Source organism: Kogia breviceps, chromosome 2, assembly GCF_026419965.1.
Source record: "Kogia breviceps isolate mKogBre1 chromosome 2, mKogBre1 haplotype 1, whole genome shotgun sequence".
NCBI lineage: Eukaryota > Metazoa > Chordata > Mammalia > Artiodactyla > Physeteridae > Kogia > Kogia breviceps.
Genome location: NC_081311.1, coordinates 11,740,321 through 11,758,017, shown reverse-complemented (window position 1 = coordinate 11,758,017; position 17,697 = coordinate 11,740,321). Strand labels below are relative to the sequence as shown.

Sequence of the window (17,697 nt, the reverse complement as noted above, 5' to 3'; positions counted from 1 at the left end):
ACCGCGATGAAGAGTGACCCCCACTTGCCGCAACTGGAGAAAGCCCTCGCACAGAAACGAAGACCCAACACAGCAAAAATAAATAAATAGACAAATGTGGGGTTTAAAAAAAAAAAAACGTACCTCTGGACCTGGCCTTCAGGACCCTCCGTCACTCTCCCCAACCAGTCCCCTCCCCCTGACCCATCTCCCTCATCCTTCTCTCAGACCTAAAGACAGGTGTTCCCCAAACACGCCCTGAGTGTCCCTGCCGCCCTGATCATGATGCCACAGGTCCCTCTGATGCCTGCTCCCGCCTTTGAAAGCCTGTCTCAGACGCCCCTTCCCCAGGACACCTCCCGATGCCTCCGCTGGCAGCCAGTTCTTGTTCCTCTGCCACCATGGTGTCATATCTGCATCGCCTTGATGGGTCCCCTGAACATGAATTTTCTGAGGCCAGACCCTTAGCATCCTCTCTCGGCACCTACTGGGTACAAGTCTACAATGTACTTCTGAACTGAGTAAATGAATGAAAGAACCTACTGAGCAGTCCTTGCCCTTTGTCGCTTCCCTGGAGCAGAAGAGTTAACACCAATTCCACAAACATCAGTGCATGCTGGGTACTCACCACGCACCGATGTGTAGTCCTTGGAGAAACAGACAGGATTCCTGCTCTCCTGGGGGTTCCAGGCATCTGAGCGTGCTGGGAACATGGGACCACAAAGCACACTGTGGGGGCTTCCCTGGTGGCGCAGTGGTTGAGAGTCCGCCTGCCGATGCGGGGGACGCGGGTTCGTGCCCCGGTCCGGGAGGATCCCACATGCCGCAGAGCGGCTGGGCCCGTGAGCCATGGCCGCTGCGCCTGCGCGTCCGGAGCCTGTGCTCCGCAACGGGAGAGGCCACAGCAGTGAGAGGCCCGCGTACCGCAAACAAATAAACAAATACAATTTAAATTAAAATTTTAAAAGCACACTGTGGTTCAGGAGGCCTCCCTGAATCGAGGCCTGAGCAGGCAGTGTCCACTGGGTACCTGGGGTGGCACAGGCACTGTAGAGGAGAGAGGAGGGACGTTCGAGAGGGCTCAGGGACACTCGTGTAAAGGGAGGTGACCACAAGCTCTCCGAAGCCCCTCTGCCCCTCTGGCCTCTGGGCAGGAGGAAAGACCCCCGAGGCAAGTCCTCATGGGGCTCTCCTGTCACAGCTGCTCACCAAAGATGCAAAGCAGAGACTGGGCTGCCAGGAGGAAGGGGCAGCAGAGGTCAAGAGACACCCCTTCTTCAGGAACATGAATTTCAAGCGCTTAGAAGCCGGGATGTTGGACCCTCCCTTTATTCCCGATGTAAGTAGCCTCCCAGCCTAGACTGACCCTGTGCATTGATTTATGACCTTCGACTTCGCGAAACATCTGTGCTGGGCCCTGAGTCAGAGGCTGAGACCTGTGGGCAAGGGGTGGCCCCCGTATTCCAGTAGCAGGGTGTCGCCCGGTCTGGGGGTCTCTCTGTACCCACCCTGGCATCATCACCTCTATGAAGTCCTCATCTCCAGAATCCCAGGCTCCCAGAGCCCCTGGGAGGCCTCCCCCACTGACCTTGAACCCCCAGAGGGCAGGGCCCGGGTTTGTCTCTGTGAGTCCCCGCACGGCTGCCCCAGAGCATGTTTGGTGGATGAGTGAGATGAAAGAGATCACTGTGGTTACGGCGCCGGGGCCACAGCAGCACTGATGACAGCCCCGTGGCCTGGTGCCTCGACTGCCCCATTTTGCAGGTGAGGAAACTGAGGCCTCCAGGGGATATGTAACTTTAACAAAGCACCCAAGCACTACAGCTGGGACCCCAGCCCAGGTCTGCGTGGCTGCCGAGCCTGCGTGATGACCTACCACCCCTGACTGGCCTCCGATGCGAGAAGGGCCAGGGAGGTCCTCCTGGGACATCCCCCCCTTGCATCCTGTGGGGGGCAGCGATGGCAGGAGGGGGCCCTGAGCTCTCATCACCGCAGCTGGGGGCCCCTTGGCCCCTCTCAGCGAAGGGCAGCCTGGGTTCCCGGGGTGGGGGTGGCCCTGGGAGACCCCCCCCACCTGCTCCCCATCCAACCCCTCCGGGCCTGGCTGGGGGCCACCAGAGCCACAGGCAGGGCTCCTGGTGACCAGCACCCTGCCCTCCCAGCCCCGGGCCGTGTACTGCAAGGACGTGCTGGATATCGAGCAGTTCTCCACCGTGAAGGGCGTCAACCTGGACCACACAGACGACGACTTCTACTCCAAGTTCTCCACGGGCTCCGTACCCATCCCTTGGCAAAGTGAGGTGAGCACGGCGGGGCCCTCAGCTTCACCCCGAGGGGAGGGTGCAACGAGGGCGGAAGAGGGACAGCTGGGTGGGCGTCCCTGCGGGCCGACTGGGGCATGGTGTGGAGCTGGGTCAGGAGCTGGCCGGGCGGGAAGAGGAGGCCTGTGTCGATGGCTCCCCGGAGAAGCGTGTCTGGGAAACGAGCTGGTTGAGACGGCAGTGATGGGGCCGTGGGGCCTGCAGCCCTGGAAGGGGGAGGGTCTGGAGCGCCGGGGTAGAGCAGGAGCTGGGGGTGAGCCCCGAGGCGGGGAGAGGAGCGCCTCCCTGCCGCTGCCCTCCATGGCAGGCTGCTGTCTGCTCGGAGAGGGCGGCTCGCAGGGCCCTCAGGGAGAGGCGGTGGGCCGGCCTTGCCGCCTGCCTCTCAGCCCTGTGAGATGGAGGGCGGGCAGAGAGCCTCGCAGGACCGGGCTCGGGGCAGGGTCGCCCAGGGCTGGGCTGCTGGGATTCCTGTCCACCCAAGATGACCAGCACAGCCCCCGACGCCACCCGTGTTGTGACCGCTTCCCCAGATGATCGAAACAGAGTGCTTTAAGGAACTGAATGTGTTTGGACCTAACGGTACCCTCTCACCGGACCTGAACAGAGGCCACCCTCCGGAACCGCCAAAGAAAGGGCTGCTCCAGAGGCTCTTCAAGCGTCAGGTGAGACCCTCACTCCCGCCTCAACCCTGCTGTCCTGGCCTCAGCTCTGGGAACCCCCAGGTCTGAGCCTTCCAGACAACTGAGACCAACTTGCAGGCTGGGGAGACCGGGGGCGGCCGCAGCCTGGAAGGGACAGGCAGCCTGTCTGAAGTGCCTGGAGACCCACCGGCTGATGGCGTCCCCAGAGCGGAAGGGGCAGGGCCGGCCCAGAGTAAACCGCTCATGGGGCTTCCCCAGCCCCCGGCGCTGTTGCTGCTTTGCGTTAATTCACTGTGGCGGGGACGTGCGTTGAGGGTACTTAGCAGCGTCCCTAGCCTCCACCCGGTAGATGGCAGTAGCACCCACTCCCGTGTGTCAATCAAGAATGTCTCCAGGGCTTCCCTGGTGGCGCAGTGGTTGAGAGTCCGCCTGCCGATGCTGGGGACGCGGGTTCATGCCCCGGTCCGGGAAGATCCCACGTGCCGCGGAGCGGCTGGGCCCGTGAGCCATGGCCGCTGAGCCTGCGCGTCCGCAGCCTGTGCTCCGCAGAGGGAGAGGCCACAGCAGTGAGAGGCCCGCGGACCGTAAAAAAAAAAAAAAAAAAAAAAAAAAAAAGTCTCCAGATGCTGCCTAATGGCCCTGGGGACAAAACGCCCCTGGTCGAGAGCCATTGTAAAGACGTCACAAGTTATGTAGGTAAAGATTTGACAAAGAACGGGGGAGCTGGTGCTGGAGGGGTGATCCCCGAAGAACCTCATGGCTCCCGACGTGGGGCTCCCGTAGTTTGATGCCGTGCCCTGCAGCTGGCAGCCAGAGGAGACTTTGGCCCTCAGGAAAAGGTATTCTTCCCTCAGAGCCTGTCCCTGGATCAAGGGTTGCTGTGGGCAACATGGGAGAAATGTCCCAGGAAGGGCCCAGAAGGCTTTCTAGAGTGAGAGACCCCTAACCTCATCCCTGCCACCAAGAAGATGGCCACAATAGTGCCGCCTCCTGGCCTTGCCCTTCAAGAAGGCAGGGCCCCATCCTGAGGCCTGGGAGGCCCCTGGTTCCTTACTTTCCTCCTCCCCCCAAGGGAGCAGCAGCTCTGTACCCAGGCCCCGGGCATCCCAGCTCCCTCCTGCTTAGATAACAGGGAAGGGGTGGCTGTTCGTGGGCCAGGTGCTGTGCTGGGCGCTTTTTGAAGGCGTCTCTTCTTTAATCTTCACAAAACCCCAGGCCTTCATTCAGCTATTCGTTCCACCAATATGTATTGAGCACCTACCCCATGCTGGACTATTACCTGAGGACAGGTAAGGTGCATCAGCAAGCAAAACTGCATCCTTCCTTTGGGACATCTTAGTGAAGTGTGAGCCCAGGATGTGCTCCCATTAGCCCGTTTCACAGATGAGGAAACTGAGGCCGAGGGGAGTTAAGGAACCTGTTCAAGGTCACACAGCCAGTGAGCGCTCGCGGAGGATCTGGGATAACAGGGCGGGCAGCACGGATCAGGCACACTGAGAGAAAATGCAGACTGAGGCCTGAATTTGCGGTTTTATCTAAAAACCGCATGTGAGTTTCACCTCCTATTCCATAATATACTCATATCCATCTACTATAAAAATATAATTTTCAAATGCTTCCATCAAGTAAAATCAAAGTTCCGGGAAGAAATGACCTCCATCCCCGAAGTGGCCGAGCCCCCCCAGGACGGCCCGGGATCCTGGGACAAGTGTTTGCTGTGGAAGCTCACGGCCCGGGTTCAAATCCAGCCCTGACCCCTCTCGGTTGGGTGGCAGCGTATTGAACCCCCACCCCCACCCCAGCTTCTGTTTGCCCACCTGAAAAATCAGGATGGACATGCTGGCTGCCCAGGGTGAGTGAGGTGGAGGACGGTGACCGCAGCACAGTGCCTGGCACCACGACTGCCAGCGGGGGAGCAGACACGCCGGCTCTCTTCTGCAACGTGAGGGGCCCGCGCCCACGGGGGTGCCAAGAGGGTGCCGGGGATCCTGAGGGCGAGCAGCTCGTGGTTCCCAAGCCGGGCACCTGCTAGAGCCCTTTGCACACACAGCCTGTTTCCTTCTCCCAACAGCCCTGCGCAAAAGCGGCTCCTAACCCACATCACAGGCCAGGCAACCGGGGGAGTCGGACACTTTCTCGAGGGCACTCAGCTAAGAAGTGGCAGAGTTAGGATTCGAACCCGGCAGCCTAACTCTGGGCCTGCAGGCCTAACCATGTAGATAGATATTCTAGGAGGGACCACCTCCTCTCTGCCTTGGGCGTCTGTTAATCAGGTAAAGCCCTCTGCCCCAAGGGGTGGCCTCCGGACCTGGGTCTGCAGGGGGACAACAGAAGGCAGCAGAAAGCAAGAGCTGAGCTCCTCTCCAGTTCAGATTCAGAGGCCCCCGTGATGCAAGGTCCCCAGGGCTCGACGCTGCGATGACTGACCTTCTCTCTCCCTCTTTCTCTCCTCCCTGCTCACCCCCCTCCCAGCATCAGAACAATTCCAAGAGTTCAGCCAGTTCCAAGACCAGTTTTAACCATCACATAAATTCAAACCATGTCAGTTCAAACTCCACTGGAAGCAGCTAGCTGCAGCTCTGGCCTGAAGTCCACGGTGGGACCAGCCTAGACCCTTCTCCTTAGAAGCGGACTTATGACCGGTGGAGCTTCCGCCCTGGCGGGTGGGCGGGGGAGCCCTCCAGGAGCCGGGGAAGGAGGCCGTCCAGCCCCGAGATGGGGAGCCTCCAGGTTCCTCGAAGAGATTTCCACTCAGGTCTGTGTTCGGAGGGGGCCCTCAAGCCAGGGTGGATTGGCTGTGTCTCTGTCGAACGTTGCAATAGAAATCCAATGGGATACAACTTGCACGTATTTTAACAGCGTCATAACTAGAACTGAATTTTGTCTTTATTATTTTTAAAGAAAAGTTTTGTAAATTTCTCTATTGTTTCAGTTTACATTTTGTATATTTGTATTTAAATGAAAGTCAGACTTTGAGGGTGTATATTTTCTGTGCAGCCACTGTTAAGCCATGTGTTTTAAGACATTTTAGAGGGGTGGTGGGCGGGGAAGGGTGTTAAAAAAAAAAAATGTGACTCAAGACTTCCAGAGCCTCAAATGAGAAAATGTTTTTATTAAATGTAGAAAATGATTCCCATTTCACCTTTAAAGGATTGATTGTATCCATCTCTATAACCTTTCCCTCCCTCGCAGTGGTACCACCGTTCTGTTGGCTTGTAACAATCTGAATTAAATGCTCAAAGACCCACTGGGACTTCACACCCAGCCAGGATGTCTTCCGCTGGGGTCCATGGAGTTGCCTGGGCCCAGCTCCGTCAAGATGTGCACTTTTCCTTTGGGGGCACACGATGCCACTGTTGCTTTGGCCTCGGCCTCCTCTTCCTTCTGGAAGGCGGCCAGTACGTGGAGCTGAGGGTCTTCAGCACAAGGGTGTCTAGGCCTCTTTCTTCCTGAGTAGGTTCTGACTGCTAAAGCCAGTATGTTTTCAAGAGGCTTGCATTCGGGGATTGTTTTATTCTAGTTTTAAGAGACACATAGCAACGATAAGGAGTAGTCATGGAACCCCAAGAGTCCCAGACGCTTACGGCCCATAGAAGCATCAGGGAGCAGGGGTCTTGGGCTTGTAGAGGAGAGGGTGGCTCTCCCAGGGTCTCTGGGCATGTCCCTTGCGTGTTTATGGGGTCATAGGGCCTTGAGAGCTTCCCGGGGCCCCGCAGAGTCATTGGCTCAGGTGGCATGGATGCATGAGGCTGGCTCTCCAAGCAAATGGGAGAGGCCGGGCCACGCACAGAAGCTCAAGAAAAACTCACTGTCCCTTCTGGGAGAGGTGAAGCAGACGCGAGCTCTCATCGGGCATCTCAGAGCTCCAGGCACGAGGGGCCCCAGGAGAACTTGGTGGCTTTGCCAGACCAGGGTCTCTAAAGGCAGCCCCCAGGCCCTTTGAGCAGGGCTGTCCAGCCCCAGGGAGCGGCCAGCCTCCCCCTGCTGCCTTCACAAGGTGACAGGGAGCAAATCTGTCTTTGCCTCCCCCCCGGGACAGGGTGAACGGTTAATTCCCTGCTCCCCTGCCTGCCAGGTCACCCTCAGTCAGACCTGGTCTCAGCCACCGGGCAGCTGCCAGGGTTGCTCCCGGCATGGGCCCTGCACTTCCTGCAGCAGCATCTCCGGTTAAAATACAGATTCTGGGCTCCACCCCAAACCTACGGAATGGGATTCCCTGGGAGTAGGGCCCAGGAATCTGTATCTTTAAAAAGCTCGCCAGGCCATTCTGATGCACCCTGGAGTGTGGGAACCACTGCCTTGGGCCATCGGGGGGCGCTTTTGATGTGATCCTCCCAAACTTATTTCTCTAGGTGACCAGGCAACTTTGGAGCCTGAGCTTTTAGGGAGGAAAGAGAAGCCAGCATGTCAGCCTGGTGTCCCAATTTCCATGCTCCTTCTCCAAACTTTGCCATTGCGTCCTGAGGCTAGACAGGGGCCTGACTGTTGCAACTGGCCATTTTGAGGTCATTTTACAAGCGAAGAGAAGAAAAGAAACGGTTGGCCCTCCCTTAGATCCCTTCAATGTGCAGTATTATTTTCTTCAAGACCAGCTCTTGTCTCCGAGGCTGCTTCCGTTACCTTTCTTGATCTGAGTACAAGATTAATACAAACAGCCGTATTCAGTTTTTGCTGAGGAAGTGGAAAGCTCTTTGACCAGTATTTTAAGATCCTCAAGCTCTTACTGACCCTTCTCAATGAAAAGAAGAACAGTCATCTTCCTGGGACAGTCAGTAGTCCACGCCACCACCCTCCTGTCCAGAAATTTCATTCATTTTGCCCGATTCACAGCAACTCAGACCTTTCCAAACGCACTGGTGTGGAGCAGCCAGTCTCTTTACACCTCAAAGCCAACGCACTGTCCGTTTGCGGTAGAGGATCCTCAAGAAGCAAGAAAGAAAACATAAATCTGCTCAGTGTGTTTCTACATCGTGAGAGCACAGAGGCTAAAGCACAGTGCCTCTTAGGATAACGGGAGTCTTCCTTGACCCTCGCCACCTGTCCCCTGAGCGCCCCAGAGTGTACCGGGTCAGAGTCACTGGCGTTTGCAATCCTCCTCTTCCTTTCGGTCCATTGCTTTGTGCAGAGAAGGGGCGTCTTCATTTAGAACAGTGCCTGAAAGCCAGCCCCCTCCCCTCTGGGCCCCAAGTTGCCACAGGTCCTGTCCCGGGACCCCCCGCCCCACCCCCCCCACCGCCAACCTCTGCTCCAGCTTGTTTTCTATGGCTGCATTTTTTTAAAGATTTTTAAATTAAAAACAAAAACAAAAAAACCTTCCCACCATCTACCTGTCCAGGAGGAGGCATATTTGGGCAGCAAGTGGATTTAAATCTTTTTACTGCATTTGAGCTCTTCACGGAAGAGACTTTCTTCCTCCAGGCATGACGTTTTTCTCACCGGACCTTCTCTGACTTCGTGCCTTTGAGGTGAGACGCAGGGTCTTGCAGAAGCACCTCTCCTTCCCCTTTTCAGGAGCCAAGCCGCTGTCCCCAGTGGGACGGGGGTGGTCTCTGCTGTGATCACCATGACCTGTGAGTGTTTCTCAAGCCCCCTGGGCGGCTCCCATGATTATCACCCACAAGATCACAAAGACCCAGCCCCACCTTCACGGAGGATGGCACCACCTCCCACATCAACTCACCCTCTGATCTTTCTAGGCCAGGAACATCACTCTTTAAACCACAAGGCTTCTTGCGAGGGCTGCTGACACGCGCAGTAGCTAAGGGTTGCTCTGTCTTGAGCCGCCCCAGGAGGGCTTGTTTCCCGAAATGCACTGCTCTTAACGAAGGGGAGCGCTCAGTCTTGGAGGCCATGCTGCACGGAAGCAAGCGGTGTGGCCTGGGGTATGCACGCTTCTCAGGCAGCCCACGGGGGCAAATGGCAGTGAGTTCTGGGGACACGTATGTGGACGTGGCCTTGGCATTGAAAGCACAAGTGAGATGCGACTGCCTGCCCTTGAGCCTAGCAATCCTTGGTGATGCTGAGGGCCTGGCCTCCGAGAGGCCAGGGGTCAAGGAGCCCAGCCCTCCGTGGAAGCTCCTCCTTATCCTTCTACACCCCTGTCCTTTCCCCCAAAGTTTTCCCACCAGCTTTCTCATGCGAACTGCTGACCCAGACCTCAATACAGAGGGAGCACTGCAGCCCAGCCTCCTTGAGCCTGGTAGCCCAGGCCTTGCCAAAGGGGACAGCGGCCTTGCGGACCACCAAAAATCCCCCGAGATGAAGAGGAAACGCCAGTCGGGCTGGCACCCAGCTCTCCTCTGGGGCTGCAGTGTGCTTGCGTATCCGAGGGCAACCCCTCTGGTTGTCTCCTGTTCTCTAGCTCCACGCTCTGAGGTAGGACCTCCTAACGTTTTAGCCTTTGTATGGAAAGAGTGTGAAATCTTTGTGCATTTCCAAGCGCAGAACTGAGTCATGAACGGCAGAGAGCTCGTTTTCTGATCACAACAGACCACGGTGGTGACACCTCGTCCCCCTAGGCACCTTCTGTACCTACTTTTAGGACCAACCAGCCCAGCTTTCGAAGCTCCAACGTGTAGGGGTCAGACCCTGCTCAGGTGCAGGTACCTCGTCTGGTCTAACTTTAAAGGCTTGTGCTCTGGACGGTGGCTAAAACCTCTGAAACACTAGCTCTCCTTAAGAGGGAAAGACACGCCCCCAAAGAAGAATCTAGATGTCTTTCCCTGGTCCATCACTAAGTCATTTTTGTAATAGATCAAAAGCAAGTGTTCTCAATGAGAAGAGCTTAGTGGCTGTCAAAATAATTAGTGTCAAAATAATAATCCTTCTAGTATCCAAAGGTTTCTATTTCTTTTTCAGGGAAATTTTAACATTGATGCATAAAAATAGTTCCATTTTGGAGGTCATTCCTGAAGATAACAGCTTTTGTTCTCCTGCTGCTCTTGAACCTTTGTATGTTCCCTCGACTATGTCACAGTGCTGCTGTATCTAGATCAAACCACTGTTGTTGTTTTTTTAAGAGAAATAAATTCCTTAATGAAAATACGGCTGCATTTCTTCCCTTCTGCTGAGCTGTTCTATTTCTTCTGCCAATGCCAGCTGCCCCCAAGAGGCCAGGACGTGCCGCTTCAGTCTTTGAGTTCACCTTTCCTCAGGTGGACGGTTCAGCCCCACCCAGTGCTGGCCCCCATGCTGACCACCCGCCCTGCCCTGGCCCAGCTCCAGGGGGCAGGGTCTAAGGAGACCCCCGGAGCCCTCTCCAGGTTGATTGGCTTCTGATCCCAGACCCGGCAGATGGCTCCGGACGTGTTCCTGCCACATGGTACCACGCAGGAGTGGGGTGAGAGGGCCTGAGTGGGTGCTGGCACCCAGATCGGGTGTGGCACGTCCACCTGGCAGGTTGTAGCTGACAGAGGCCATAGCTCGGATGTGGGCTTCACAGAGAGGGCCTCTTCTGGCTGTTCAGCCTTCGTGGAGCCACACGTTAGCACTGCTCACCAGCGCAGCAGGACGGCCTCAGGACCGGGAGTCCCGGTCGAGGACCCGAGCCCCCGCCAGTCCCCCTTCACCTGCTTGGCTTAGTGGAACAGTGAGCAGGGCTCTGGGCTCCAACAGCCCCTTAGTGACGGTCAGTACGACTTCACCCTGAGCCTCGGTGGCTTCGTGCGTACCACGGGGTGACACCTGCTGGGGTGCAGCTTCTCCTGCAAGATTCAGGGGGACACGTGTGATGCCCAGCGCAGAGGCCTTTGCCGTGGAGGACACTGTCGCCCTGGCTGTCTTTGGACCCCCTTTGAGCCTTGACCTCGGGACGGGGCAGGGGTCCTAGACCCACACACCTCGGCCCCTGGGCCCTGCCCGGGAGCTGGCGGCAGTCCGGGCCCTGGCGAGGGAGGCCCTGAGCCGGGAGTCGAGGCTTGAGCCGCCCGCCTCACGGGGAAGGTAGGAACTGGAATCGTGTCGCCCCATGGCTCCCGGAGCAGGTGTCTTTCCTCATGGTGGAGGAGGACTCAGGAGGATCCTGCTTACCGAGGGGCTCGAGAGAGGGGGGCTGGGGAGCAATGGGGATGCCGAGGGGAGCCATGCGGATGCCGAGGGGAGCCGGTTGGCTGAGGGCCCGAGGGGGGCTTCTCCTGGAGAAAAAGGAGGGGCGGGAGGGGTGCTCGGAGCCTCCGGACAGGGGTCCCATCCCAGGGGCGGGGGGCGCCCTCCTCACAGGGACTGTTATCTCGGTGGCCCCAGAGCTTTTTCTCTGCGACCTCCTCCCACCGTCCCGGGCAACCCCCCCGCCTGAGCCGGCGGCGCCCCGGGCAGACGGAGCCTCCGCCCTGCACACGGGCCGCCCGACCCTGACACCGCTGGGCCCTTCACACGGCCCCTCCCTGACCTCCTCTCCCCCCGGACGGCCCTAGACGTGGTAAGTGGGGGCCGAAAAGGCCTCCAACGGATTTATTTCCAGCGAGGCTCAGAGCGGGCACCCCCAGGGCACCAAGGAGCCTCCGGCCGCCATCCCTCTGGGAGGGGGGCCTTATCGGGTGGCGGGATCCACCTGCCAGCCCTGGAGACTGCGGAGAGGAAGGAAACAAGGGACCCCCGGGGACGGGCACTCGAGCTGCAGCAGGTCAGGGCTCCTGGCACCACTCTGGCCAGCTGTCCCTCAAGCCAAGCACTGCCAGGCCGGGTTGGCTGTCAGGGGAGTCGGGGCGGGGGGAACCATAGGAAGGAGGCCGTTCACTTGGCTCGAGGGTGAGTGCCCACCCCCCTCGGCCACAAATCAGATAAAGCCCCCGCCTCTCCGGCCTGTATCCCAGGGGGCATCAGTCCCCCACGCCGGCAGATAAACCAGGGGGTGTGGAGACTCAGGCCCATGCCCCTCCCACTTAAGGAACACAGCCTCACCTGGAGCTTTGTAAACTACAGGTTCTGATTCACTAGGCCTGGGTCAGGGTCTGCATCCCTAACAAGCTCCCTGGAGCCACAGCTGCTGGTCCTCGGGCTATCTTTGAGGAGAGAACCTCAAACTGGGAAGCCAGGCCAAGGTCTGTGGCCAAGCCGGGGCCTACATCCCCACGGCTGTCGCCTTCAGGCCCTGCATTCAGAGGTATAGATGTCCTAGGAATACTCAGGTATGTCTGCCCTGCCCTCAGAGGGGCTCAGCCTAGCGGTTCTCAACGTCTGGTCCCCGGGTCAACAGCAGGAGCCTCCCTGGGAGTTCGTACAGGTCCTCACCCCGAGCCCAGGCCCACTGAACCGGAAACTCTGGGTGGGGCCTGGTAACAGCCCCTCCAGGTGATTCGGGGGCACACTCAAGTCTGCGGGACACTGACTTACAAAGTGCCTCCATCTCTTTAAAATCTCGTTGAAGCCCACGGCTGCGCCGGTGGAGAGTTCACGTGGGTGAGGGTCATACCTATGAAGGCGAGAAGGCAAGTGTGGTTGGCTGCCCTCGTTCCTCAAAAACGAGAGTGAGGGTGTAACGTGTGGTCGCGTTGCCTTGCATTTTTAAAAATGAAATGATAAGCCAAACGCTAAAAGAGAAAATATTACCTAGAGGGAGAAGTAGCCAACAGGGAAGTGGGGTGGGGAAACAGATATAAAAGCCAGACTTCTCTGAATGTGCCTGTCTTGTAGATTTGACTTTGAAAGCTACGGGTCAAATACAAAATGAATCTGAACTTAGGGGAGATTTTTATTCAAAAGGATTCTTGCAAAGGAGGAAAGAAGGGGTTATTGCCAACAGGGGGGATGGAGAATATCGCAGAAGAGAGGCCGCTTTGACCCTAAGATCTGCAAGGGCTCAGGGGTTTTCGTTCTGGAGGAGAGTAAACAAGCTGCCTCTCATCCTATTTCCCCACCCTCGTTCTCTCCAGAAGAGAACGCTTTAGACGCCAGCGTATGGTCCAAGGGGCTGTGTGCTGGCTCAGGCTGAGGGTGGGACAGAGTTCAGGATCTGGAGGAAGGAGAGAAACGTAACCAAAGTTGGGTTGACAAGCATTTTGTTCCGATGGGCCAGTGAGGACTGACAGTTCAGCTATTCATTTAGGAGGCAAAGGGTGGGAATTTGGAGGGTCTGTATCTGGCCTCGTCCTAGGCAAAGGAGGGGGACATCCATGGGTCTTATCCAAGTCATATGGAAAGGAAGGTTCCTTGCAGTGAGCTGTTTTTTTTTTCAGAACTCAAAAGGGTGAGGGCTATTTCTTTAAAGTCACTGTTTTGCAAGAGCCCAGGGGCTCAGGTAAAATTCAACACTGTCACCTGTAAACGCTTTAAATGATTATAAAACAAAACTAATATCTTTAAAAGCATTCCCTAAAAATCAAAAGACAAAACAAACCTACCTGGGTACGCAGTTGGTGGCGTAATCACACAGAGAAGGCTCCTAAGTGACTTTGAGACTGAACAGGACCCCATGGGGCCCTCCCAGCTACAAAAGCCCCTCCATGTCCCGTTTGCAGAAAAAAGGCTTTAGTCTCCCAGGCCTTCCCCAAGTTCCAAAGAGCAGCTCAGGCGGTTAACAGGACAGAGTCACAGGACTTTGGGTTCCCCTGAAGGGGTGTAGATAACAATCTAGAACACATTTGAGTTGTTCTGCAGAAACTAAGACACCCACCCGGGGGGAGGACGGTGACTGCATGCCGACCACAAGCACGCAGACCCCAGACTGGCTGGAACCGGAAGGCTGAGATTCCGGGGACATCACCCTGTTACCACCAACCAATCAGAAGAAAGTCACACGCCCTGTAGCCCTCACCCCCAATTTTGCCTTTAAAAAGTCTTCCCTAAAAGCCATCAGGGAATTTGGGTGTTTTGAGCGCCAGCCCCCTGTTCTCTTTGCTTGGCCCCGAAGTAAACCTTTCTGTCCCAGACTCTGACTTTTTGGTTGTTCGGCCTCTCTGTGTGTCAGGCACACAGACTTGGGTTTGACCACAGCAGGGAGTCCTGTGGGACCCAGACTGCGGCCTCCAAATACCATTTCCCACTAAAAGGACCCAGGGCTCCTGGTGAAATGACCGACTCCAAGGCTGGGGGAGAAAATGCCCAAGAGAAACCTGGAGTATCTTGTTGCCCCAGAAAACAAGGAATTTATCAAAGACTGCTAGGGTCGTGTCCAAAGAACTCAGGAGCAACTTGAAGGAGTTCCCAGTGGCCAAATAGGGGACAACTGGAATATTAGCAAGAATGATAGACTAAAACAATCAAACATGTTGAAATCCAGGAGTTTAAAATAATATTCAGTAATTTTTTTTTTTTTTTTAAAGAAAAACATCATCGGTCTTATTTTTAGCCGCGCGGCTTGTGGGATGTTAGTTCCCCAACCGGGGATTGAACCCACCGCCTCAGCAGTGAAAGCGTGGAGTCCTAACCGCTGGACTGCCAGGGAATTCCCCATCAGTCACCTTTGGAGGATTCTAGAGAACTAATACATTTTTTGGAAAACTAGTAAATAATGGAAGAGAATCAAGTCCCATTTATCATCCAGTAGAGTTTATGCCAGGAATGCATTGATATAGACTTTATGTGGATTATCTCACATTATCCCTCTCAGCCACCTAGAAAGGGTTGAATACTCTTATGATGCCCATTTACAAGTTAGGAAACCGAGGCCTTGAGAGAGTAATTTAACCAAGCTCTCCCAGCTACATAAATAGAGGTGCTGGGACTTGAACCAGGCCATTGGGCTCCAGAACTTAAATGCTTGACCACTGGGGTCATACAACTGCTATAATGAAGACACTCTTTGCTTTGCCCAGCCAAAGGCAAAGACTTCAGAAAGACAAAAGCTCAGACAGGAAATGCCAGAGCCTGAGGCTCATTGAGTCTTCGATGTCTAGTCTATGTTACTTTACAGAAAAACCTCACACCACTTCAAGCGTGAGAATGTTCTTACTCACCTGATAATGGGCCTGGCATCCAGGAGACATTTTTTAAAAAATTGTTTTCCGGGCTTCCCTGGTGGCGCAGTGGTTGAGAGTCCGCCTGCCGATGCAGGGGACGCGGGTTCGTGCCCCGGTCCGGGAAGATCCCACATGCCGCGGAGCGGCTGGGCCCGTGAGCCATGGCCGCTGAGCCTGCAAGTCCGGAGCCTGTGCTTCGCAACAGGAGAGGCCACAACAGTGAGAGGCCCGTGTACCGCAAAAAAAAAAAAAAAAAAAAAAATTTTCCTCCCTTTCCCATCTTCCCCCCATAAAACAATAACAATGAAAACTACCAACTACATGAGGCGGAGCCAGAAAACCCTGTTTGGGGGTTGGGCTGATGGCTGAGTATTAGAACAGAGCTGTTCCCCGGATCAATGCCCAAGTTTCTGCTAACTTGAAAGAACATTTGTCGTTGGCTTGGGCAGAAACCTCATCTGAATAAACCCTCTTGTGCAGATTTTGTTGGTGATATTTTGAAGGCGTGTCTACACTGGGAGTGTGAATTCCTGAGTATGGTCCTGCATAAGCTAACTAAGCACTGCGAGGGTGTGGACTGACCTTAACTTCCACACATCTGTTAGTTCCCTGTTTATACCAAAGTACTTCAATGTAAATTACACACATGATAACATGTGAGTGAGGCCAAAACCTCGGACTCCCACTGTTATGGAGCTCATCAAAGCCTGAGAAAACTTGAACTTGACTTTGGCACAAACTCTGAAGTAAGGATTTTCAAAGCAAATAGGTTTTTCAGGCAATGGGAAAAAATACACTCAGCAAGCCTGTGAAAACTGCCTTATATTTAAAGTGGGTTTCTTGTGGACCACATAGAATTGGGTCCTCCTTTTTTATCCAATTGGACAATCTCTGTCTTTTACCTGGCATGTTTGGACTTCTCATGTTTAAAGTAGTGTGTTGGGGCTTCCCTGGTGGCGCAATGGTTGAGAGTCCGCCTGCTGATGCAGGGGACGCGGGTTCGTGCCCCGGTCCGGGAAGATCCCACATGCCGCGGAGCGGCTGGGCCCATGAACCATGACCACTGAGCCTGCGCATCCGGAGCCTGTGCTCCGCGACGGGAGAGGCCACGGCAGTGAGAGGCCCGCGTAAAATAAATAAATCAATAAAGTATTGTGTTGGCCAAAAAATTCATTTTTTTTTTTTTTTTTTTTTTTTTTTTTTTGCGGTACGCGGGCCTCTCACTGTCGTGGCCTCTCGCGTTGTGGAGCAGAGGCTCCGGACACGCAGGCTCAGCGGCCATGGCTCACGGGCCCAGCCGCTCCGCGGCATGTGGGATCTTCCCGGACCGGGGCATGAACCCGTGTCCCCTGCATCGGCAGGCGTATTCTCAACCACTGCGCCACCAGGGAAGCCTTCATTTGGGTTTTTGACCAACCCAATAATTTCTATGAATATGGGTGGATTAAAGCCTTCCATCCTGTTAGCTATTTTCTATTTGGTCCGTTTGTTCCTATTTCTTCCTCCTTTTCTGCCTTATGTGAGTTTAACTGAGCATTTTTTATGATTCCATATAACTCTTGAGTTATTATATATACATCTTTTAAAAACATCTTAGGAGTTGCCATAGGGCTTACAATATACATTTTAAAATAATATGAGTCTACCTTCAAATAATATTATACTGCTCTATAAGTCATGTAAGGATCTTAAAACTTTTATTCCCATTACTCAGCCATAAAAAGAAACGAAATTGAGTTATTTGTAGTGAGGTGGATGGACCTAGAGTCTGTCATACAGAGTGAAGTAAGTCAGAAAGAGAAAAACAAATACCATATGCTAACACATATATATGGAAGCTAAAAAAAAAAAAAAGTGGTACTGATGAACCTAGTGGCAGGGCAAGAATAAAGACGTAGACATAGAGAATGGACTTGAGGACATGGTGGAGGGCCGGGCAGAGGGGGAAGCTGGGGCAAAGTGAGAGTAGCATCGACATATATACATTAACAAATGTAAAAGAGATAGCTAGTGGGATTGTTGGCAATCTGTATATCTTCTTTGGAGAAATGTCTATTTAGGTCTTCTGCCCATTTTTGGATTGGGTTTTTTTTTTGTTATTGAGCTGCATGAGCTGCTTGTAAGTTTTGGAGATTAACCTTTGTCAGTTGCTTCATTTGCAAATATTTTCTCCCATTCTGAGGGTTGTCTTTTGGTCTTGTTTATGGTTTCCTAATGCTCAACATCATTAATCATTAGAAAAATGCAAATCAAAACTACAATGAGATATCATCTCACACCGGTCAGAATGGCCATCATCAAAAAATCTAGAAAAAATAAATGCTGGAGAGGGTGTGGAGAAAAGGGAACCCTCTTGCACTGTTGGTGGGAATGTAAATTGATACAGCCACTATGGAGAACAGCATGGAGATTCCTTAAAAAACTAAAAATAGAATTACCATACGACCCAGGAATCCCACTACGGGGCATATACCCTGAGAAAACCATAATTCAAAAAGCGTCATGTACCAAAATGTTCATTGCAGCTCTATTTACAATAGCCAGGACATGGAAGCAACCTAAGTGTCCATCAACAAATAAATGGATAAAGAAGATGTGGCACATATATATACAATGGAATATTACTCAGCCATAAAAGGAAATGAAATTGAGTTATTTGTAGTGAGGTGGATGGACCTAGAGTCTGTCATACAGAGTGAAGTAAGTCAGAAAGAGAAAAACAAATACCGTATGCTAACACATATATATGGAACCTAAGAAAAAAAAAAAGTCATGAAGAACCTAGCGGTAAGACAGGAATAAAGACACAGACCTACTAGAGAATGGAATTGAGGATATGGGGAGGGGGAAGGGTAAGCTGTG

At 54.1% G+C, this 17,697-nt stretch overlaps 1 protein-coding gene across 5 annotated transcripts in view; it reads left to right on the top strand.

The window, feature by feature from the left end:
• GRK5 (G protein-coupled receptor kinase 5) overlaps positions 1-17,697 on the top strand; it is a 293,743-nt gene that overhangs the window by 217,469 nt on the left and 58,577 nt on the right. For 4 of the 5 annotated variants that reach the window (XM_059052466.2, XM_067024552.1, XM_067024554.1 and 1 more), the window contains 4 exons: positions 1,181-1,318; positions 2,142-2,279; positions 2,831-2,962; positions 5,414-9,983. In XM_059052466.2, the coding sequence (XP_058908449.1) occupies positions 1,181-1,318; positions 2,142-2,279; positions 2,831-2,962; positions 5,414-5,512 (507 nt within the window). In that variant the 3' untranslated portion in view covers positions 5,513-9,983. Of the gene's footprint in view, positions 1-1,180; positions 1,319-2,141; positions 2,280-2,830; positions 3,392-5,413; positions 9,984-17,697 lie in introns of those variants that run through there. The other variant, XR_010838817.1, reaches the window with a different exon arrangement.